The sequence below is a fragment of the Martes martes genome (genome assembly GCF_963455335.1).
Source record: "Martes martes genome assembly, chromosome: 6".
NCBI lineage: Eukaryota > Metazoa > Chordata > Mammalia > Carnivora > Mustelidae > Martes > Martes martes.
In genome coordinates, this window is record NC_137893.1 from 144,438,563 (window position 1) to 144,463,817 (window position 25,255).

The 25,255-nt window shown below is 45.9% G+C and overlaps 1 protein-coding gene across 9 annotated transcripts in view; it reads right to left on the minus strand.

Annotated features, from left to right (window-relative positions):
- The window catches only part of GPLD1 (glycosylphosphatidylinositol specific phospholipase D1), a 64,254-nt gene that overhangs the window by 29,997 nt on the left and 9,002 nt on the right, over positions 1-25,255 (minus strand). For all 9 annotated transcript variants that reach the window (XM_080805395.1, XM_080805401.1, XM_080805400.1 and 6 more), the window contains exons 3-11: positions 18,502-18,580; positions 16,566-16,663; positions 16,054-16,164; positions 14,764-14,812; positions 13,771-13,825; positions 4,866-4,973; positions 4,620-4,647; positions 4,385-4,524; positions 1,421-1,507 (exon numbers count right to left, since the gene is read on the minus strand). In XM_080805395.1, the coding sequence (XP_080661521.1) occupies positions 1,421-1,507; positions 4,385-4,524; positions 4,620-4,647; positions 4,866-4,973; positions 13,771-13,825; positions 14,764-14,812; positions 16,054-16,164; positions 16,566-16,663; positions 18,502-18,580 (755 nt within the window). The remainder of the gene's footprint in view (positions 1-1,420; positions 1,508-4,384; positions 4,525-4,619; positions 4,648-4,865; positions 4,974-13,770; positions 13,826-14,763; positions 14,813-16,053; positions 16,165-16,565; positions 16,664-18,501; positions 18,581-25,255) is intronic.

Consider the following 25,255-nt stretch of genomic DNA (forward strand, 5'->3'; position numbering starts at 1 on the left):
AAAAACTGTGATTTGGGGGCACCGGGGTGACTCAGTGGGTTAAGCCTCTGCCTTTGGCTCAGTTCATGATCTCAGGGTCCTGGGATCAAGTCCCGCATCGGGCCCTCTGCTCAGCGGGGAACCTGCTTCTCCCTCTCTGCCTACTTTTGATCTCTGTCAAATAAATAAATAAAATCTTTTTTAAAAATGTGATTTCTTCTAGATTACTACACACAAAACAAAACAAAGAAAACAAAACAAAAACAAAGGCATTTCAGTATTTCACACATGTGGTCACAAAATAGTGTGTAGCTCTTTGGGAAACTGGTATTCGGGCGTACGGACTTCCGACGTGCTAGAGTGAATCCTACATTAAAAGTATATTTGCAAATTTGTGCATTCTAACGAGACGACAAACCAGGTGCCTGGAGGAGCCCGACAGGCTTCCCCAGTGACTGAAACAGAGCCCCCACAGTGGGAGTGAGCGAAGGGACGTGTGTCAAGCAGCCAGCGGAGGGACCCCGACAGGAGACTGCGAGCCCCATGTAAATGCACTCAAGTCAGTCAGAGGAAGGAGGGAGGGAGGGAAAGAGGGAAGGAAGGGGCTTAAGGGCACCTGCCTGTGTTGTTCTCCTGAAGCTCGATGCTCTTTCTGACCTTAGGAACCTTCACCGCTAGGACTGCAGGAGCGTCTAACCCTCACTCACCCTGAAGTATCTCGGCCGAAACACTGCTCACTCACCAAGAGCTCCCCTCGGGCTGGGGCTGGGACGCGCCACTGCACATCCCTTTCCCGGAGCTCTGCTCAGCGCCCACACACCCGCCGGGACGCAGCCCCAGGACGGCAGGGATGCGCTCTGTCCTGCTCGCGACGAGCCCTCGGTGCCCACACCGGCTCCCGGCAGCGACAGCGCAGGAAACGCTGCTGTATCGGTATTTATGGTATTAATCCAGCTTTTAGCGCATGCGGCTGGCACACCACCCCAGCAGGAATCCCACCTCCCGGGATACAAGTCAGGCGTCTGGCCCTCTGCCTCCGCAACGGCCTGAAAATCCCCTCCGCATCCCATCTCATCGACCGGGACTCTCGGGGAGGAATCTGGGTAAAAGTTGTGCATCATAACGATAATGAGTAATAATACTATAATAATAATAATACTAGTAATACTATTAAATGCCACTTTTGTTGGTTAGCGAGCACCTTACCGCTGCGCTCTTTACCTCCATTCCTGCATACCATCGAGGTCGTGATTCTGGGAATATGCACGTGTTTTTTCTTTTTTTAAAGATTTTATTTATTCCCTGAGCAGGGAGCCCGATGCAGGGCTGGATCCTAGGACCCTGAGATCATAACCTGAGCAGAGGGCAGATGCTTAACCGACTGAGTCCCCCAGGTGCCCCGAGATGTCCTTTTTCTAGGAAGGTTCTGGAATCCACTTACCCCTGGCTGCTGGCTGGTTGGCCGCCACATGGCCCGCCTGCCCGGACGCATGTGATGAACAGAGGGTTCTCAGGCAGGCTGCAGTCGCTGGGGAGAGAGGCAAAGGAATCAGGCGTTTTCTTACCTCCTTTGCAAGCGTCAGTCTTACTGAGAATCGGCCGTGCACGTCACACTGCACGTCACACTGCCCCCAGCTGTTAAGGGTCCGGGGGCTCACTGCAGAGCCAGACGCAGCAGGTGAGGAGCTCGGGTCCTAACTGATGAGGGCCGATGACTGCAGGTAGCAGGATGGTGACACAGGCAGCCCCACGCTTGGGTCAGCCGGACTCACAGCTGCCCCCACCCCCCCACTCCCCTGCCGAGCAGCCCCACGCTAACGTGAACCATCCGGAAGTTCAGGACGGACAGAAACGGATTCCTAGCTGCGCCCCTCTCTGCCCGATCATGCCCATTTCTGCTCAAATAGGTCTTAGTTTCTCAATCTCATTCCTTTAAAACCAAAGATCTGTGAATGGACAAGGCCACTGAGAGCACAGAAGAGGTGAAATGTCCATCGCCTCCGGAAAAAGCACGGAGGGAGGGCGGACTCCGTTAGAAGAGTCCGTTCTGGAGGCAGAGTGGACAGCGATCGCGGAGGGAGGCTGGGCAGTGTGGAGCCCACCCCACGGGGCAAGGAGTTCAGAGAAGGAGGTGGGGAGACGCTGAAGGCAAACTTCTTTCAAAATGTTTCTTGGGGCCAGCTTCAAGCTTAGGAAAAGTTTCTTCCTCAAATTCCCACCAGGATGAGGAAGGGAATTCCTCAGACTCCACCACCAGGGTCCAGACGGCAGCCTTGCAATAAATAAGAGCACTACAGTTACGGGTAATCTTTGTTGTTGTTCTTGTTAAGATTTTATTTATTTATCTGACAGGGAGAGAGAGCAGGAGAGCACCAGCAGGGGCAGCTGCAGGCAGAGGGCGAAGCAGGCTCCCCGCTGAGCGGGAGCCCGACGTGGGGCTCGATCCCAGGACCCTGAGATCATGACCTGAGCCGAAGGCAGAGGCTTAACTGACTGAGCTACCCATGCGCCCCTATGAATTATCTCTGAATTATGTAGAGCTCCGGCTGCGAATGTGACCACCATTCTTTCACTGTTTCTTTAGGAAGACACACTAGGAGTTTCAAGCAACACATTGCTTTGGAAGATAATTATCAGTTAGGTAACAAATGCTTATAATATGAAACTATGCACACTGTTTCTTTCCCTCATGAATCTGTGTCCTCGTTCTTTGGAGCTTTCTCCAAAGTTCCCATTCAGTTCCACAAATGCTGACGAATCTTCCTCTGTGTAAAGATGCAGCCAATTCATGGAATTTTCCGCCTTGACAAATTAGAACAGACATCAAGAGACAAAAACAGTTCTCCCAATTAAAGAGTAACATCTAGCTGCCCGTAGCTATTTGGACGACCTAACCGAAACGAACACTAGCGCTATTCTCCACTCGAGGATCGTGACCTACGGGCTGGAGACAGCAAGTAAGTACAAGCCATTCACTCTCACATGACCAACACAGACTTCACTTCCTTCTGTAATAACACCACCAGTGTCAACATGCTTGAAGTGCCACCTACATACTAACCCATTTACCTGACTGACCTCGCGTGCTCCTCCCGACAACCCCGTGACAGACAACTGTTACTGCCCCCATTTTGCAGAGGAGAACACAAAGCTTAGGGAGGTTTAGCTACTTGCTCGGGATAACTCAGCAGTGAGAGGCAGGTCTTGCAAATTCCGAGGCCCATCCCCTAGCATCGTGTGCGCCTAAAATCCCGGCCACAGGAGGAGAGCCTGCAGATGTCACAGGAGGCTTATATCACTGTTAAAAAATGGTATTTATATGGAACTGTTTCCTGTTTACCAACTGTTTAAAACAGGTTTAACACTCACGGCCTAATACCGAGTTGATCATGCAAGGTGATTTTGTTTCAGATCCCAGCATGCAGTTACAGTTAACAGCCTCTGTATACTGGCGGATGTTTTCAAGGCCGAAGAACATCATCCCACACATAATATCCCGAAGCCACTCGGATTTAGGTCCCTCCAATTTAGAGCCCCAGCCCTGTGCCCCTCGACCTGGAAGAGCCGCCTGGTGCAGACGCAGCCCGACAACCCTCTCTCCCACCCCACAGCTGCCGCTCGGGCTTCGCACCCTGCCCTTTCCCGCACGGGGTGCTGCCTCCACGGCTCCCGCTCCAGACCCGCCCCCCCAAGCCCACTCCGTGCCGGCGCAGGCTGCGTACTCTGCAGACTCGTAAACTGGATCCAGCAGGAGCCCAGGCCCCCTCACGCAGCCGCAGGCTCTGTGAGCCTCCAGGGCTCCCGCAGCTGGAAGTGGGGCTCCCCCGTCTATCCGCTCAACACACCAGGGGCCCAGTCTCTGGCTCATGCTCCTCCGGGACACGCAGGGCAAGAGCAGAAAAGGAGCCGGGCTCCCGACGCTGTCCCATATGGGCCGAAGGTCAGACTCCCCCAGAAGGCTGTGGTTTACAAATGCACCCATTTCTGATTTCACTTTGGAGTGGGAGTGGGGTGCGGGGTTCCGTGCAGGGCTGTCTGAAACCCTTCAACCTTGAGATGGTGGAGAGGTGGAGAGGAGGCTTGCTGGACCCTGGCTGTGGGGGCCTGTGCACCGCATGGGTCCTCCCTGGAGAAAAGACACAGCCCAGAGGTGGACGGGGGCCTCCCACCGGCCACGGTTCTTCAGGATCTCTCTGTCCCTCAGACAGGGACAGCAGCACATGTAACCAGATGGGAGCACGTCCGAGTTCTGAGACGAGACTTTCCATCCTTCCCCTCCTTGCCTAGGAGAGGCTGGCACCTCGTGAGACCTTGTCATCCGATCAGGTGGAAACCTGAGAGCAGCACCAGGAGAAGGAGGGACGGGGCAGGGGTGGCCGGCGGGAGAAGCGAGCCAGTGTCTCACCTGGTCCCGTTCTCCAGCATGAAGCTCGTCAGACGGTAGATATTAGTGGACCAAAACGCCATGTCATCCAGTCCCCCCAGGAAATACTCTTGGAATTGTTCCACCAAAAATGGAGACTTTCTGGAGTACGTGGGGTAAAGCTGTGGCACACAAAAAAAGAAAACTTATCAGTAAGTGCTTTTTCTGGTAACTTTATAATCCTTTAAATGAAGGTTCTGAAGAATGAAGCCTTTACCTTGGAAATAGCTAACATCTCTCCATACCTGCAACATGAACAAAAATTGTGTCTGTTGAGTGAGGTTTGGACAAAGAAGGGAAGCAAATCAACAACCGGCCCCATCCACAGGTGTCTGCTATCAAGCGACTGCTTTCGGAGAAAGCAAAAATCCAGAAATCCAACTCGGGAAACTAACACGTCGAAACGCGCACTAAGGAAGTCACACTAAGCTCAGCTACGAATTTTCGTCTGGGTCACACCTACATTTCCAAGAACTGAAGGTATGCACAGTCAACAATTGCACTTCTGGTGATGACTTCTCGGCCATAGAGCTTCTTATAAATTTCCAGCAGATCTTCAACGGGCACGTACCTGAGAAAAGCATTGGAATAAAAGAAGATTCTGAAATTAAAGGGAATATCGGCAGCAAAAGCCATGACCATTTACTCCATGACTGTTCCGTGCCAGGCGCTATGCAAGGGGCCCTCCGTGGACTCTGTATTTAATGCTACCCACGAGCCACAAGAATGTGGCTGGTACTGCCACATTCCCAGCGGACGTCAGAGCACACTACGGCGCAGGACGCGAACCAACAACGGACACCCCAATGCGACAGTCATGAGGGCGCACTCAAAGACCGGAAACTAGCTCTGACGTAGAAAATGAATGTTTCGTCTTGTGAATTCACAGTCCAAGGAACAATATATTTTACTCCTTGGAGGACTGAACTATTCTCAAAAGTTATTATTATTACATTTTGAGAGCGAGAGCAGGGAGGGGAGGGGCAGAGAAAGAACCTCAGGCAGGCTACGTGTCCGGCGCGGAAGCCGACACGGGGCTCGATCTCACGACCCTGAGATCAGGACCTGAGCTGAAATCAAGAGTCAGAGGCTTCACTGACTGAGCCACCCGAGTACCCCCAAAGTTATTATTTTAAGACACCAAAAATGGCTCCTCACCCCATCCCAGTTTCAGAGCACACAGTGTATGGCAAAAAGCACCTAAGTCTGGCTGCCGGCTGCCGTTACTTCAGCTGGAAGAAGAGACGCACACGTGAGACTGAGGCTGAACCAGCTTCCGGCTTCATTTCTGAAGCCTTAGACCGTACCACACGGAAATCACAACCAGATAAAACACAATTTGAGTATGTTGATAGGAAAGAATCTATGGCGATGTCCACTTTTTAATTTATAAGTGCACCAGAGTGTCCTCGCAACAAAAATAGCTTCAGGCTAGACAAAACAACAAAATATTTTTTTTAGATGAATCACCCCACTAGCAAGAAAGTGCAAATTTTCCAAAGGCCCAAAACAAATTGAAACTGGAAGCTTGACGAGGTAAGCGAGCGTGGAAGGCGGCCTGTGCCCCGAGCCCTTGGAGGTGCTCCGACGGCTGCGCGCACGCCAGACGCGCGGGCCGAAGCGTAGGAAGCAGCCGCAGCGGCCCGTTTCCGCGGAGCCACTGCACGAAAAGCTACAGCCTCTGCGTGAGTATCAGCGAGAAACAAACCCAGCCTGTTAAAAAGGACAGTAGAGAAATTGGGCTTCCTCCTGACAATCGATCGAGAAGGGGAAAAACGGCTCTCCCCCGACCGCTGGTAACTACTACCGGGCCCGCACATGTCCTGTCCTGCATTCTTGCCATTTCTGTAACCAGGAAAACTTCAAGGGCTGAATGTAACTCATCGTGGTCCTAGATTCACGTGCCTCGACGCAGCCTACTCAAGTCCAGAGAAATCCTCGCTGAAGAAATGCGAGTCTGTGTCCAGCCACGAGCACCTCGAGCAGCACGGGACACAACCGGGAGACCGAGCTCAACTCCCGCGGGAGCTGCTGAAGGACACCTGAAGGCGATTCATTCATCAGAGATGAGGAGGGTCACTAGCCACGAGGGAAAGGGCCAACTCGCCAGAAAGACTAAGATTTTTACACGTGAATGTACCTAACAACCTATCTTTAAAACATATATATATATAGCAAGTTGAAAGAACCTCAAGGAGAAATGGAAAAAAAAAAATTCACCATCGCTGGGGGAAATTTTTTAACAAATTTTTCTCTGAGTAATTATTACATCAACCTAATATAAAATAAAAGGTCATTTTATTTATAATTTCAACAATAAATTAATAAGCTTACACCAATAAGGATATATGTAACATTAGGTCAAAAATCGGAGAACATTCTTTTCAAGCCCAGATGGGATATTTACAAGAGTTGATCATACGCTAGACCTTAGATCAGGACTCAACGGGAGACCGCTGGCAAAGACGGCAGAGTAGGAGGAACCGAGATGGATCGCGGCTCACGGATAAAACTCGACAACACTCACATCAGTGCAAACAGCCCAGAAAACAACTCAAAAGCCAACAGAAGAGTGGCACCTGGCTGGCTCAGTCGGAAGAGTGGGGGACTCTTGATCTCAGGCTTGTGGGTAACCGATAAACCTTTAGCGAGACTCACCAGGAGAGAGAGATTTTAAATAAACAAACCCCCCCAAAAGAAGAGAAATAAACGATATCACAAAAAGACAAAAAACTGTAACAGAATATTATGAAAACCTATATGCCGACAAGTTGGACTACCCAGAAGAAATGGATAAATTCCTAGGAACATATAAACTACCAAAACTGAAACAAGAAGAAATAGAAAATTTAAGCAGACTGATTACCGGCAATGAAATTGAATCAGTAATCAAAAACTCCCAACAAATAAAATTCCAGGACCAGATGGCTTCACAGGAAAATTCTACCAAATATTTAAGGAGTTAATACCTATTCTTCTCCAGCTAGTCCAAAAAATAGAAGAGGAAAGAAAACTTCCAAATTCATTCTATGAGGCCAGCTTTACCCTGATATCAAAACCAGATAAAGACACCACAAAAAAAGAGAACTATAAGCCAGTATGTGTCATGAGCACAGATGCAAAATTCCTCTACAAGATACCAGCAAACCAAATCCAATAATACATTTAAAATACATTTTAAAAAAATTCACCAGATGCAAAATTCCTCTACAAGATACCAGCAAACCAAATCCAATAATACATTTAAAAAAAATTCACCATATTCCTGGATTGAAAGGGTAGTTCAATATTCACAAATCAATCAACACAAATTACATCATTAAGAAGAATAAAAACTACATGATCATTTGAATAGATGCAGGAAAAGCATTTGACAAAGTACAACATCCAGTCATGATTTAAAAAAAAAACAAACCCACAAAGTAGGTTTAGAGGGAATGTGCCTCAACATAACAAAGACCATGTATGAAAAATCCACAGTGAACATCACACTCAATGGTGAGAAACTGAGATTCTTTCCTCTAAGTTCAGGAATAAGACGAGTCTGTCCACTCTCACCACTGTTATTTAACATAGTACTTGAAGTCCTAGCTACAGCAATCGGACAACAAAAAGAAACAAAAGGTGGGGCACCTGGGTGGCTCAGTCAGTTAACCATTTACCACGTGCTCAGGTCATGATCCCAGGGTCCTGGATCGAGTCCCACATCTGGCTCCTTACATCACAGGGAGTCTGCTTCCCCACCTGCCTGATGCTCCCCCTGCTTGTGCTCTCTGTGACAAATAAATAAATAAAATCTTAAAAAAAAAAAAGGAAATAAAAGGTATCCAAATTGATAAGGAAAGAGTAACACTTTTACTATTTGCAGATGACACCATACTTTATATGGAAAACCTAAAGACTCCACAAAAAAACTGTCAGAGTTGGTAAATAAATTCACTAAGATGATAGGACACAAATATCAATGTATAAAATTCTATTGAATTTTCATATACGAATAATGAAGTAGCAGAAAGAGAAATTAAGAAAACAATCCCATTTAGAACTGCACCAAAACCAATAAAATATCTAGAAATAAACAAAACTATAAAACACTGATTAAAAAAAAAACTGAAGATGATACAAAGAAATGAACAGACATTCCAGGGAGGCCTGGGTGGCTCAGTCAGTTAAGCCTCCACCTTCGGCTCACAACATGATCCCAGGGTCCTGGGATCAAGTCCCACATCGGGCTCCTTGTCCAGCAGGGTGCCTGCTTCTCATTTTGCCTCTGCCTGCCACTCTGCCTGCTTGTGCTCTGACAAATAAATAAATAAAATCTTTTTTAAAATCTTAAAAAAAAAAAAAAAAGACAAGACATTCCAGGTTCATGGATTGGAAGAATATTGTTGACATGTAGATACTACTCAAGGCCATCTTCACATTTAATGCAATCCTAATTAGGATGCCTGGGCTGCTCAGGTCTTTAAGTGACCAGCTCTTGATCTCAGCTCAGGTCTTGATCTCAGGCTAATGAGTTCAAACCCCTTGTTGGGTTCCACACTGGGCATGGAGCCTACTTTAAAAAAAAAAAAAAAAAAGGCAATCCCTATCGAAATACCAACAGCATCTTTCAAGAGCTAGAACAAAAGACCCCAAATAGCCAAAGCTATCTTGAAAAAGGAAAGCAAAGCTGGAGGCATCACAATTCCAGACTTCAAGTTCAAAACAGTATGATCTTGGCACAAAACAGACACATTAATCAATGCAACAGAATAGAAAACCCAGAAATGAACCCACAATTATATGTTCATTAATCTTCTACAAAGCATGTCCAATGGGAAAAAGGCAGTCTCTTCAACAAATGGTGCTAGGATGTTTAGACAACTACATGCAAAAAAATGAAACTGGACCACTCTCTTATACCACACACAAAAATAAATTCAAAATGGATTAAAAACCTAAATGTGAGATCTGAACCTATAAAAATCCTAGAAGGGAGTAAAGGCAGTAATTTCTCTGACGTCAGCCATAGAAACATTTTTCTAGGTATGTTTCTTGAGACAAGGGACATAGAAGCAAAAACAAACTATTAGGACTTCATCAAAATAAAAAGCTCTGCACAGTGAAGGAAACAATCAGAAAAGCCAAAAAATATATGGAATGGGAGAAGATACTTGCAAATGACATACATGATAAAGGGTTAGTATCCAAAATATATAAAGAATATAAGTCAATACAAAAAACCCCAAATAATCCAATTAAAAATGGGCAGAGAACATGGACATGACTCCAGTGAAGACATACAAATGGCCAACAGACACATGAAAAGATGTTCAACATCAGTCATCATCAGGGAAATGCAAATCAAAACTACAATGAGCTATCACCTCACACCTCTTAGAATGAAAAAACAAACAAACCCACAAACAACAAGTACTGGGAGGATGTGGAGAAAAAGGAACCCTTGTGCACTGTTGGTGGGAATGCAAACTGCTGCAGCTACTGTGGGAAACAGGATGGAAGTGTCTCAAAGGCTAAAACTAGAACTGCCTTATGACCCAGCAATTGCACTACTGGGTATTTGCCTCAAACACAAAAACACTAATTCAAAGGGATATATGCACCCCATGCTTATAGCAGCATTATTTAAAATAGCCAAGTTATGGAAGCAGCCCAGTGTCCATTGACTGATGAATGGAAAAAGTGGTATATACAGACAGTGGAATATTACTTGGCCATAAAAAATGAAATCTGGCCATTAGTAACATGGATTGAGTTAGTACAATGCTAAGTGAAATAGAGAGAGACAAAAGCCGTATGATCTCACTCATATGTGGAACTTAAGAAACAAAACAGATGAACAAAGTTGGGGGTGGGGAGAGGCAAACCAAGAAAGAGACTCTTCACTATACAGGACAAATTGAGGGGAGATGGGTGGGGATGGGTGAAATAGGTGGAGGGCATTAAGAACACACTTTTGATGAGCACTGAGTAACGTAAAGAATTGCTGAATCACTGTATTGTACACCCGAAACTAATGTGACACTGCATGTTAACTACACTGGAATTAAATTTTAAAACTTAAAAAAAAAGACTCCACAAATTTCATAAGAACCTAAAGAAAATAAATATATGAGTAAAAAGTAATGAAAGAGAAAATGAACACATAATAGAGAGGATCAATAAACCCAAACCCATTCTTTAAAATAATGAAACTGAAATATATTAGATGAGACTAATTGTTGAAAAATGCAAGAAACGTCAGGATCAAGAGCATTATGGATAACAAGGGAACACGAGTACAAATAAGAGAAATAGACAGTAAAATATTAAGAACAACCTCAAGCCACAATCTTTAAACATTTAGATGAAATGGAAAAACCCTAGAAAAATAGAACACCTTAAGAAGAGACTGAAAAACTGCATAGTCCTATAACCATGACTGAAGTTTTTAAGAAGTCCTTGTAGAGAGAACACCACGCCTAGAGAGCTTTACAAATTCTACCAAACATTCAAGCAATCAAAGTTTTGATCTTACAGAGACTTCCAGAGAACAGAAAAGGAAAGAACACTTTCCTCCTGATATCACGAAGCCAGCATAACCTTGATACCAAAACCAAACAAGGAGAGAAGAAAGGGAAATGATAGCACGAACTCACCCATAAATAAAAATACAAAATCCCAGGCAGCAAGAGATGCAACAAATATTAAAAAGGAAATATACTATTGCAAAGTTGGTTTTGTGCCAGGAATTCAACTTGATTAAATATTGGCAAGTAGATTAGTACAATTGCTATATTAGCAGATTAAAAAAGAGGGAGCTATTTCAACAGAAGCAGAGTAAGAGTTCAATACATATGAAGTTAATTCATAATAAAAACTACCAGCAAACTGAAATAGAGGGAAACTGCCTTAAGCTGATTAAGGATATTCACAAAAAACCAGGGCAAACGTTGTGTCTGATGAAATTTTGAAAGCATTCTCTTTAAGGTCACAAACAAGGTAAGTATGCTCACTATCGCCACCTCTATTGTACTGAAAACTTTATAACTTTTCTTCTTTCTGCTGAATCACACGGGCTAAAGACTGAGAAAGGAAAAGCAGAATGGTCACAATTTGTAGATGATGCACTGTGAGTATACAGTAAATTCAAGACCTCTCTGGAAACATTAGAATGGATGAGGGAGATTAGAAATGTTGCTAGAAACAAAAATCAAAATGAGAAAGTCACTTGCATTCTACATAGCAACAATCAACTAGAAAATAAAACTCGAACTGAAAGTTACCATTTACGGTAGCAAATAAAAAGTCTCTGCAACAAAACTGAAGAAAACATGTAAGACCTTGAAGGGAAAAACTTAGACAACTTTAGTTAAAGTCACTAAAGGAGGCTTAAAACAATATATAGCATATTGAGAAAACTTTTGAGAAAACATATTGAGAAAAATTTTAAAGTTGTTAATGTTCTTCCAATGGATCTCTAGATTCACTACAATTCTAATCAAAACCTAAACAAGATCTTTCTTGGAACATGGCAACTTGCTCTTTTCACTTTATTTGAAAGAGCCAAGGCAAAAGAATTGGCAAGGTATGTCTGAAGAAAAAGGATAGGCTGAGAGACCAGAGCTACTAGATGTCAAGATATATTATAAAGCCACTGTAATTAAAAAAAAATCAGTATTGCTCATGGACAAGTAGATCAATAGAACAGAATAGAAAGCCCACAAACGGACCCAAACACATATGAAATTTTCTGACAGAGAGGGCAGTACAGACCAATGAGGAAAGGGGAGACTATGGATAAGTGTCCTGAATTGGGGACTATCTAAGTTACATCTACAGAAAGAAATAAAATCAGATTCTATCTCAGAACATAGAAAAAATTAACTCCAGGTAAATGAAAGACAAAGTTTAAAAAAAAAAAAAATAAAACCTTAAAACCTTTTGAAGGCCAAGGAGGAGAATGACCTCATGCCCTCAAGGTAGGGAAGGATTTCTTTTTTCTTTTCTTTTTTTTTTTAAAGATTTTTTATTTACTTATTTGACAGAGACCACAAGTAGGCAGAGAGGCAGGCAGAGAGAGAGAGGAGGAAGCAGGCTCCCTGCCAAGCAGAGAGCCCGATGCGGGGCTCGATCCCAGGACCCTGAGATCATGACCCGAGCCGAAGGCAGAGGCTTCAACCCACTGAGCCACCCAGGTGCCCCTAGGGAAGGATTTCTTAAATCAGACATCAGAAGTACAAATTACAAAGGAAAATATATAGTCAACCACATTAAAATTAAATTCTGTTTATTAAGATATATCATAAGTAAAAAAACATGTCCCAAAGTATAAAAAGATATTTGTAACAAATCAATGATAAACCAACCAAAGATTAGAAGCCCTAATAAACAAGGGCCACTCACCAATGAGTAAAAAGGCCAAACAGACCAACAGAAAACTAGGCTAAAAGCTAAACAAGATGTTCACTGAATATCAAACACAGATGATTCATAAAATATGAAAGAACTTAGAGCCTCATTAGTCAATGGGAGATGCAAATGAAAACTTCAGTAAGATACCAGTACACACCAAACAGACTATTTTTTAAGTTGAAGAAGACCAGTCCCGGAGAACACAGGGGAAGTAGAACACACACATACACCCGAGGACAGGGTCAGCTGGGAAGGCCGTTCTGAAAGCCTCGGCTCACTGATGCCGAATTCGCGTCCGCCCCAGGACTCCCTCCCAGTTCCGTGTCCGGTGGTGAGGACGAGAGACTCCCCTGGGGTGCAAACACGTATGAGATGTTCACAGCAACACCGCCCGTAGAGCAAACACGCTGCGCACTAACACATCCGTCCCCACGGGAGTGGAGCACCATGTGGTCCATCCCGGTAACGGATGGACACACAGCGGGGAAAATCCACCACGGCCCGACAGACACAGGTGACCGGACCTCGGAACCAGAAACGTAAGCAAAGTCTGAAGACACGCTCCGCGATTCTATTTGTCTCAAGATTAAAACCATATCCTATTTTGTATATGGACACATCCATATGTATTCAGCTCTTAAGAAAAGCACCAAAACGGTTAACAAGAATCCCACGGGAGCGGTTTAGAAGAAAGGGAGAGAACGGGAGGCACTTAGAAGACACCCAGGGTTGGCTGTGAGCCAAGTGTTAGCTACACGGGTGTTCGTGATCTTATTTTTATATGCATTTGATATGGTGTCAGTCACAAGTTGAAAGCATCTTAAACTATTCTCATCTGCAGTTTTGCTTTTCAAAATTTACAAATTTTTGATGCCTAATTGCATCGTAGGCTGCATTTTCTATGGGGATAAAAAGGGTCCAGCTTCTAAGCGCCATTTAAGGAACACAGGTGTAAGCATAGTTGTTCTTACCAGCGCCGTGCGAGGTAATTAAAATTGAACTCGAACTGGCTCAGTACATCTCCTCCTAAAGCACGAGAAAAATATTTATACTTGGTGGGTCAGCGACGACACTCGGCTTCTTTCCACAGATCTGCACAGTCAGGTGATCAGGTCGCCACCTTGCCCACATTTTTTCTGCTCACTGTTTTAGGTACAAGCAGATCTCAAAGAAAAAGTGATCATTCATAGCTTAGCCAGTAAGACATGAATTAAGAAACACCCAGATAACCAAAAGTTTTTCACTTGAAGGAAAGAGGAACCATCAAAGTTCTTTTAAAATCCCATTCACCATCTACTTTGGCTATTTCAAGGTAATTCACAGCAGTAGAAAGACAGAAGAACCAAGTTAAAGTAAGGGTGACCTCAGGTAATGAATTTTAAGCTAATATAAGGGTAAAGCTTTTCTAAATTACGACATAAGCCAATGATGAAATGTGATTTTTTTATAAAGAAATATACAACTTTTCGGAAATACACCTCTATGGCAAATGAGATATGCCATACTCTAAATGAAGTATTAAAAAAAAAAGCTAGTTAATATATGGACTGGCAAGCTGTGATTAAAAATACGTATTTTACTTTAAATACTTGTTTTTTTAGTGTAAGTTGAAGTTGACACACACACACAGGAGAGAAAGAGGTACTGCAGGGAGCCCACCATGATCTGCGCACATCTCTGCCAGCAGACGCTTCCGGAAGCATCTCTCTCTTGTCGTCTAGACACCTGCCTGGTTATTAGCCATTTCCCAAGGTGACTGACTACCCACCTCACAGAATATGAAAATGACCCTTTTGCTCAAGAGAACCACACAGCCAGTCCTAATGCAGCCTGAGATGGTCTCAGTTAAGGAGAGAGGTTTTTCGACATGGAAGAGAAAAGTACAGATTTAAGGTACAGTAGTGATTCTAGGACAAGGGAGACAGAACCATCGCAAAAGAAGCTTTGGCAAATGTTGACAGTACCGAAATCACCCGCCGAATGCGCCTCGGAATAGGAGCCGTGAAAGTCAACCTGAGAAAGAGAGAATCATCTGACGTGTGTATGTGTTTCACCGATTGTAGCCCAAAGCCCACCCCGCAGCCACGCCGGGGGCGAGGAGGTGAACGCCTAACCTGGTCCATGCAAAGCGTCCATAAAAGATGGACTTGATTTTTTTTAAAAATGATGATTTTATTTTTTTGTTACAAATTTACAGTGGCAGCTGCGCCACATATTAGCGTCTGGAGACAAAGCTCTTGCAAACATTTGCACCACTGGGGATGTAGACACAGTCTCCACTGAGTCCAAGGGTAGGCTCTGCACAGAATGGGACTAACGGCAACTGGGGACCAGAGGGACTTCCAGAAACAAGAGTGCCATTTCGGTTTGGGGCCCTGGCATTTTCATATAGAAAACGGAAAAAAAAGAAAAAAGAAAAAAGAAAACCAGCGTGGGGAGATGGGCGAAATGGGCGCAGGGGAGTGGGAGGTTATGGAGTGACTAAGTCACGGAACGAAGGCACAGCCCAGGGAAGACCGGGAATGGCAGTGCAGGGGGCTGGGCGGTGACGGGTGGGTGAACACAGCTGCACACAGCTGGCGGATCGCCACATCGCCCGCCTGGAGCTCACGTGATGCTGTCAACCACATGCAAATAAAAACACGTTTTTTGCACGTTAGAAAGGAAAATTTTAAAAGAACAAACACGTGTGGGGCGCCTGGATGGCTCCGTGGGTTAAAGCCTCTGTCTTCGGCTCAGGTCATGATCCCAGGGTCCTGGGATCGAGCCCCGCATCAGGCTCTCGGCTCCGTGGAGAGCCTGCTTTCTCCTCTCTCTCTGCCTGCCTCTCTGCCTACTTGTGATCTCTGTCTGTCCAATAAATAAATAAAATCTTAAAAAAAAAAAAAAAAGAACAAACACGTGGAGCGGTTCCTCCTGAGGAGAACCAAGTGGCGGCTCTTCGTGTCCTTATCAAGACACGCGACTTGCACGGAGCATGAAATTTTGCAAATGCTGTTTGCAACGACACAGGACAGCACATTTACTGCTGACTTCGGTGCACGTGAGGGTCCTGCCCGCGGACGAATGTGCAGGGAGCCCGGGGAGGAAGGGGAATGGAGAGGAGGAGCTGGCGGCGGAGGGCTGCTGGGGGCGGGAGTCTCGCTTGCGTCCTCATGACCCCGAGTAACCTCGAGTTCTCCTTCCCGGGCTTCGTCCGGGGCAGGACGGCGGCGTCACTGCCCTCGAGTCACCCGCCGCCGGCGCGTACTCACGGCGCCCATGGTGCGAAGGAATCCCTGCTCGATGCCCAGGCTGTGCCAGCTCACGTCAGCCGCCATGTGAGAGGTAACGCCGAACAGGAAAGCCACCAGCTTCTCTGTGTCCTGCCAAACGAGCAAATTAGGGGGACGGGCGCTGGGGTTATTTTGTAAAAATCCTATTACGGTGTTTAATAAATAGGATTTCCATCCCCGAGCCTTCACAGCAACACAGAGGCTGGTACACTGCAGTCTCTAGTGACAAAAACCACCAAGGACTTGTCGAGAAGCTTCGCGGTGCCTCGGAAGCGCTTTCAGAGGAATCACTCTCGGGGCAGAAACAGCCAGGGACCCACCGCGCTTCTCCGAGTCGTTTGTTCAGGTCGTAACCAACCGCATCCTGGGCTTGGCAATGAAGGTACAAGGGTGAGCAGCTCTCCCGGAGCCTGGGTGGGGACGGGCTGCCGACGGGGGTGCGGGCCTGGAGCGGAATTTCTTCTCGGCCCTAGAGGGCCGGCCACGCCTACCTTCTCCCAGGGCAGCGGGTAGTTCTCCCGGATATAATGGACGCTGGCGTTCAGGAAGGGGGTCCAGTGCGTGCTCTCGGACACGTCATGGAACTTCCCTGGTGAGACAAGAGCAGGTGTCGGGAGTCTGTCCCAAAAAAGCTGGTGACGTCTCCTCCTTCCCTTCCAGCCTCCTGTGTTCTTCCGTTGATGTTCAGAGGAAGCCTCTAGAACAGAAGGGCCAGCTGGGAGGGAGAGAGAAAGCTGGGACCGGCTCACAGCATCTGGAATCACGGGGGCTGCTGGGAGGCTGGAAGGGTTTTCCGTTTCTGTGCTAAAGGGAAGGAGAAAAGGGCTGTGCGGGGTAGTGGGTGGAGGCTGCTGGAGTCGGCGGGGGGCAGTGCGGGGGGGGGGGGTGCAGGGGGTGGGAGGGGACTGTCAAATGTCACGAGGGGCAACGGAAACCAAAACACCAGAGTTTAGATCCTTCTGTTGAAATAGTTTTGCTGTCACTAAAGTAGGAACATTTTTTTCCTAAGATTTTATTTATTTGACAGAGAGAGAGAGACCACAAGTAGGCAGAGCAGTAGGCAAAGAGAGGGGGTGGGTGGAAGCAGGCCCCCCGCCGAGCAGAGAGCCCGATGCTGGGCTCGATTCCAGGACCCTGAGACCATGACCCGAGCCAAAGGCAGAGGCTTAACCCACTGAGCCACCCAGGTGCCCCTAAAGTAAAAACATTCTAACCAGTTTTAAACCATCGGCTTTTCTTGAAATGATTTTCAAAGACATTGCAACTAAGAAATTTGATCTGCTCTAAGTTTTCCCGAGATAAAACTTACAATTCCTATTTTACAGAATTCAGTAAAAATCCCAAATTAAGGGTAACAGCAGCTCTTTGGACAAACGTCCCCTTCACCAAATTGCCAGATTAAGCAAAGTTTTTGTGCCCCTCTGTAATCCCAGTGAACAGAAGCTAAAGAAAGCCTGCCCGGGAAGCCTGCTTCTCCCTCTGGCTCTGCCTCTCCCCCCTGCTTGTACGCTCTCTCTCTCTCACAAATAAACAAAATCTTAAAAAACAAAACACTGGGATAATGGCCATGACCGTGAGACTCCAAATATGGTTTCCGTGATGACCAATATACTGGATGTCTTTCATTTGTCCCTCCAGACCCTCTGTCCCACCGCTCTGCCCTACACGGTGCCCCTGAAGGGACCAGCCCGACCGGCCTCTTTGCCCCCCAGCTTTGGTTGGGTTGGGTCCGGCCACTGGGGAGAACGGAGACGAGATCAGAGAAAAGGAAGGGAGGTGGGGGTATTCGTTCCCCCAGATCCCTGACTTAGGGTCCTGGGGGCTGGCTTTAGTCCCTGACTAAAGGACTGGCCCCCACAGGGGCCTTTCAGCAACAGTGCCTCCCTGCACTGTTCCTGCAGACTTCTTACACCAGGCGCATAGCTCCTACAAAACGCCCCTCCGATTCTCTGTCAGAGTGCACCTTCCATGCCCACGGGGTCCTGACACCCCCCCCCCGCCCCGCCGAGCCCAGGTCACTGATACCACTGCCTTAGATGTGCACACCACTCGACACAATAATATGCATTAACACCAACAAAATCCGGTAGAGGCAAGGGAGGCATTATTATGATTATGTCCCAGGCGTGGAAACACTTTCTGAAGGTCACAGGCTAACAGCACCGCAGGAATGAGAACCCAGACCCTTCTACCGCTTTCAAAATCTTTTCTCTTCTGCCACTAAGCAGTAAATTAAGGACACACAGGGTCATGAAAATTTTCAGAATTTCTACACCTAAGTAGGTAAGGTTTGGTTAAATGAAAAATGCAGTTATGTGAACCAAGTCAGTGACCAAGGATAATGGGAACACGCCGTTGGAGTTCTGTCCTAGCTGCTCCTGTCAACCAAGTGGAAGCCGCATCACTGGGTCTGAGACTCGAGCTTACCTCTCTCGCAGATGCTGGGGTAGAAGGCATCAGGAAACACGGCTCCAGCCTGGTACGCATCCTGGTGCTCAAGTAGCAGCTGGGGAAGAGGAAAACAGAGATTAGGGGCAAGAGGCAGCAGCCTGGGGAGGGGACGGAAGGAAGGAGTAAGTATGTACGTCGTAAAAACTCGGGCATGATCCAAGACGACGCCCTACAACAGAGAACCTCAGGTTCTGTCCAAGCAAACACAGGCTGACCAAGAAGGACCAAATACCACTCATTTGATTTCAGCTCCCTTCTCTGGCCACTAGCAGAGCAGGATTTCCGCAAGGCTAGTTCACTGACTGGTTTGTGGTGAGATTTTCAGCGATCCAGTGAAAAGTCAGTGCAATGAGAGAAATACAGACATAGGCATAGCACACACACACACAATGTACACACACATACAGTTACACTGCTGACCCCTGAACACAGATCTGAACCACATGAGTCCACGCAGATGCAGAGTTTTTCGCTAAATATAGTGGAGTACTAGAAATGTATCTTCTTTAATGCACTTTCTTTAGCTGCTTTATTAGAAGGATATAGGATATAATTCATATAACCTCCAAAGTAAGTGTAAACTGATCAATAAGGCTTCTGGTCCACAGTAGGCCATTAGGAGTTAAGTCTGGGGGGAGTCAAAAGTTACATCTGGGTTTCTGACTGCCTGGGGATCAGCACCCCTAATCCCAGTGTTGGTTCAAGGGTCAACTATATATATATTTATAAACTGATCTATTTACATACAAGTTTATAGTTGTTACCTGTACTTTACAGTCAGATGTCTTTGGGGCTTTTAGGGGGGTTTAAAAACTCCTTTACCTTTTAAAATTATGGTAAAAGTAGATGGTAAAAGAACATACTTCAGGGCGCCTGGGTGGCTCAGTCAGTTAAGCCTCTGCCTTTGGCTCAGGTCATGATCCCAGGGTCCTGGAATCGAGTCCCACGTGGGGCTCCCTGCTCTGCGGGGAGTCTGCTTCTCCCTCTCCCTCTGCTGCTCCCCCTACTTGTCCCTCCCTCCCACCCCCGGCCCTGTGTCTTTCTCTCTCTCTCTCTCAAATATATAAAATCTTAAAAAGGAAAAAAAAAAAAAGAAAAGAAAAGTCATCCTATTTCAGTGTTCTCCTGGTTGACCGGCTCACTCATTCCATTCTGACCCCCTTCAGGTGGCGCAGCTGTGGCCACAGTTCCCAGACTCCACACGCAGCCCCCCCTCCCCTTCTCCTTCCTCAGCCCGCAGGCGGCAGGGGGCTGTGGCTGCCACCAGGGAACCCTACGGGCCAGCTCTGCCCGCGGCTCTGGGAGCCCTTCCTGGACGCTCAGCCCCGAGCCCGCTCCTCCAGAGCTCAGAGGCCAAAAACACCCAGTTCTCCAATTCTGGGGGGCGCTCAGCATAAACTAGCCGAGGGGTTTCCAGGATCTACAGATGAACTCGGATTGCCAAAGTAAAAATGTGCAGTCTCAACCTTTTTTTTTAAAGTATTTATTTAAGTAATCTCTACCGGCCCCCCAACCTGGGGCTCAAACTCACAACCCTGAGATTAAGAGCTGCATGTTCTTCCAACTGAGCCAGCCAGGTGCCCCCTAAGCTTTACGATTTTATTTGAGAAAAAGAGTGCAAGAGAGCCAGAGAGCATGAGCAGGTGGGAGGAGTAGAGGGCAAGGGAGGGAAGAGGACCCCCCTCCCCGCCGCCCCGAGCAGGGAGCCAATGATGGGGCTTGATCCTAGAATCCTGAGATCCTGACCTGAGCTGAAGGCAGACGCCCAACCAAGGCCACAGGTGCCCCACCTTAAACTTTGTAATTTATTCATAAGGACTGAAGAATCCCCATGGCCGCCACAGTCTGTGGCTCAAAGATGCACGTCTGATTGAGAGCTTTCCCTTGGGGGTTTTCAGGCTGAACGCTGAAGGCCTGTGTCCCCCACATGGACAGAGACCACCACCCACCTCTGCGTGCAGCTCTGCTCCAAGTGCCATCAATTACATAAGCCATAAGCCATCAATTACATAAGTCTCCTTTTTCTCTAAAGATAGCTTGCGAGTTGCCCTTTGGTCACTTAAAAATAATAATTAACTTTATTGACTATTTACTTTGCTTTGGTCTTGGTCGCTTTATATGATTAAAACTTGTTGAATCTGCATTTCTAGGTGAAGAAGATGCTACTATTTAACACTGAAAAATAATCTGAAGTAAACTTTGAAAAGTAAATGTGTCAGCAAAATAGGAAGCTGCTGGGGGCAGGGATTAAGTACTGGGGGAGGACGCCTCCCTCAGATAGAAAAATGTATCTCTAAGCTACAGAAATAAGAGCAGTAGGATATTGGAATCAAAAGGGATCAAGGAAACAGAATAAAGAGCAAGAAAACAGACTCAAGCCCACACCACGTACAGCGGGATGAATGAAGACAGAGTCCCCAGCAGGTGGGATCGGTACAGCCCCGGGCAGTGCGGGGCTCCACTCCTGGCGGGGACCCACCGTGGCCGACATGACACGGACGTGAAATTAACATGACCAACAAGAGGTTCCCAGACTGCTCACCGGCTTTATGCCAAAATATATACAACATGAATCAAAGAGTTAAAGGCAGAACAGGAAGCCACAGAATTAGCAGGATAAAATTGAAAGGAATAACTGCATAATCTCGAGTGGGAATGATTTTTCTAAGGAGAGCATACAGGCAGAAGCCATAAAAGAATAGAATGATGCACTTAACGACACAAAAATTGGAGCATTGTGCACAGTGAAGAGCACCGGAAGCAAACTGAAGAGAAAAATAACTGAATCATTTGACACACGATGGGGCAGGTAAGCTTCAGAAACCATCCTTACGCGTTGAATGTAGAGAAATGAGCAAAATGTGCAGAAATGAGCAAAACACGTAAGTGATTCACAGAGGACGTAATAGAAATAGTTGATAAACACCTGAAAGTATGTTTAACCTCGTTAACTAAAATGCCAATAAAGCCTATAACAAAAACGCCATTTTCCACCTACCAAATGAGCAAAAATGAAAAAATGTAAGTCTGCTTCTCCCTCCCCCTCTGCTCCTCCTGCTTGTGCACTCTTATAAATTTTTTTTAAAAGAAATTTCAATGAAATACACGAGCAACAGGGAATATTAAGCCTTCCTCTGTTGTAGAGGTCTTTTCTGTTTCGTTTTGTTTTTTCTTTGTTTCTGGGCCAGAAGAACTCGGGTAGCAGTGTCAGAACTGAAGGTTTTGCCAAACGTGGTTGGGGACACTGGTCACAAACGAGGAGACTGAGCACAAAGGATATATTGAGAATGATGGCCAGGCTTCTCAGTGTTGGAGAAAGGGGACACAGATGCGTGCACAGAGAAGGCTAGAACGATTCCTGTGGCGAAGGCCCCTAACTGGAAATATTCTTGCGTGAACTCATGGTTTTAAATAAATAGGTGGATAAACAGACGCAAAAGCCAACCTGAAGCAGGATCTGGGACAATGTCAGCATCACGATGAATGATAATGTAACACAAACAATTAAATAAAAAACCATGAATGTGCAAGGATAAGTACATATATGAATGGGGAAGAAGGAATGGTTCTACTTTAACAGTAGGAAGCCAAGAAATATAGAAAGAGCGATGGAATCAGATAAACAATTTGGCAACCATCATAATATTTATTTCAGGCAAGAATCAGAAATAGATGCTACAACCAGTGGCTAAAACTTGATGAGAAACAGGATATTTACATCAAGATCTCTCCCCACAAATTATTTACTTGCTAATTAAAAAGCAGAAAATATTAACTTTCCGTTGTAAAAATGTGAAGACGTCATCTCAACCAGGTGATAGAAATTAACATCACTAGGACTTCTGCTTCCAGGAAGAGGGAACAGATGTACTTATTCCTCTTGCTAAGCAAGAGGACCCCTGGGCGTTGTACACAAAATGAGCATAAGAAGCCCTGGAGAGGTGGAGGTGTCTGGGAGCGCAGGACCAGAAGACGACACTGGTCAATTCTCTGGGCTTTCTCTTTGCCTCAGAGATCCCAAACTGGATACTAGGAAAGCATGCCAACCTAGAAACTCTAATGGGCATAAACCAAACACACACACACAAACAAAAGCCACAACAAAAGCCTGCTTTCTCTAACCGTAAGACCAGGAAAAGGGCAGCCTAGCAAGACAGAAAACTTTTAGACAATAGCCTTTTACTCCAGCCGAACATCATAGAAAACACTGTGACCCCACCCTCACCGGGACTTTCATCTGTCCCCCGTCCCTACCCCTCCGTGTCAGGGGAGACCATGGGGACAGCCTGGGCCTCCAGTCCCAACTGCAGTAACATGGCACCTCTCCCCATCCCCACTGGGTGGGATCAGAAGAGGCCCAGGGGAGGGCAGGAAGTTCACCACCACGAGGAGACACCCCCCAGTATCTGTAGAGGCCACAGAGAAGAGCAATAATTGGGCACTTGTACCCCTCCCGGCCAGAGAGGTGTCCGTGGAGGTTCAGAGGGAACCTTGACTTCTACCCCGAGTTGGCAGTCAGGAGAGTCAGGAGGTGGGTGACCCTCCCCAATCTGTTCCCTTCCCAGAGAGGTGTCAGAAGAAGTCAGCTAAAACAAAAGATTTCAGTAAGATCCAGAGTCTCATAACCTAATGCCTAAAATGTCCAGGTTTTAATCAAAGATCACTTATCACACCAAGAACCAGGGATCTCAGAAGGAATGAAAGGAGATACCAATAGAGGCCAACACTGAAATGGTAGAAATTTTAGAGTTACCTGGCAAATACTTTAAAGCAGCCATCATAAAATACTTCAGTTACAAACATACTTGAAACAACCCCCACCCACCGCCACCAAAATAATCTCAGGAAAGGAATATTAAAGAACCACCCAATGAAAATCTTAGAAAGGAAAAATTCAGCATCACCAAAACAGTACACTTGACCTCGTGAACCTTCTGGTACGATGCGATGAGAACACAGCATCGCTTCTGTGTTCTGTGATGTTTCTGTCAAAAGATAACCTGCAAGGGGCACCGGGTGCCTCAGTCAGTTAAGCGTCTGCTTTCAGCTCAGGTCATGATCTCGGGGTCCTGGGACTGAGTCCTCCATCGGGCTCCCTGCTCAGACAGAAGTCTGCTTCTCCTTCTCCCGCTGCCCCTGCCCCAACCCCTTGTGCTCACCCACATGCTCTCTCAAGTAAATAAATCAAATCTTAAAAAAAAAAAAAAAAAAGGTAACCTGCAAGGAGATCTATCGTGAGGAATTAGCACATGAAACCAAATTAGGGTACATTTGACTGTTATTGGACTGTGCCCTTTCCAAAATATCAAGGTCATTAAAGACAAGGTAGGAACTATTCTAGATCCTGGTCCTGGATCAGTCCCCAGAAAGATTAATTACTGAGACAACTGGAGAGATTTTAATAAAGCCTGAGGACTGGGTGAGCGTGTTACTCAATGTTGGTTTCCTGACTGTGATTATTGTGCTGTGGCTCCATAGGAGTGTCCTCGTTTTTAGGAAATACACAATCATGAGTTGAAGGGTAATGGGCACCACACCAGGAATTCACTCGAGAATTGTCCAGGGGAAAAGAAATCAGTATGTATAAGTAGTGTCGAATTGCCATGAGAGACTCCATTTTCATTCCAACTAACCAACTGAACTGGGCCGGAAGCAGCAATTCTTTGACAAGCGGTTGGCTCATGAGATTTCAACAGAGCAACTGGCATCTGGATCCGATGAGGACAGCAGAGTCAATAAACACACAGCAGGACTTTGGCTTGATAGCAGCGCTAATCGGTAAGACAGTCATCCCAAGCAGTTCCACCGGTCAGCACCAATACAGCAGCATTCTTTTCTTCTCTGCTTTATGCAAATCCTGTAATTCTCTCTTCCTTCTCGTAAAAACCCCCTTGCTTTCCCTGCATGAGCTGGACACTTTTCTGGTTACTCTGGAATCTGTGCTCCCCTGCACTGCAATTCTGAGACGCCAAATAAAGACCTTCATTCCTTTCCTGTTCTACCTCCTTCCCTTGGGGGACAACAGAGAGGATGAAAGGCCAAATATGCCAACAGAGGATCTACAGGAATATGGTAAAGGGCACACAGAGATTGCCTAACTGTCCAGCTTTTCTATGGGTTTTCAATTACTTCCAAGTAAAAAGTTAAAATATAAAATTGGCTGAGTAAATTATGATCCATTACAGTAATAGGAAAATATGTAATTGTTGTAAATGATTCTCAACATCTTTTTTGACATGGAAAGACATCACCAATATATTAAATGAAAAGTAGCAAGTTGCACAGTATGTAGAGTACAATTTGGGGGGAAGAAAGTACTAATAAATTAAAAAACAATGTCTAGAATGATATAAAGCCAAGTGTCAACATTCATTGTCTCAGAGGGTTTTACAGTGAGCATCTCTCAGTTCTCTAATCAGAAAAGGACAAATCTCTCCTGTAGGCAGGCAGGAGGAAGTGGGGCAAAGACAGCACCAACCAAATAACTACTGTTGTAGGATTTCATGGTTAAAATAGCGAATTATGTCTATTTTTATAGAAAGAAACTCTATATAATGAATCCAACCATCACAGTATGAAACTAGAAATCAACTATAAGAAAAAAAAAAAAAAGTAGGGGAGAAACAAACGGACGCTAAATGACATGCTAGTGACAACGGATGGTCAAGGAAGAAGTCAAAGAGGAAATGAAACAACACATAAAGACACACAAAAATGGAAACACAATGAC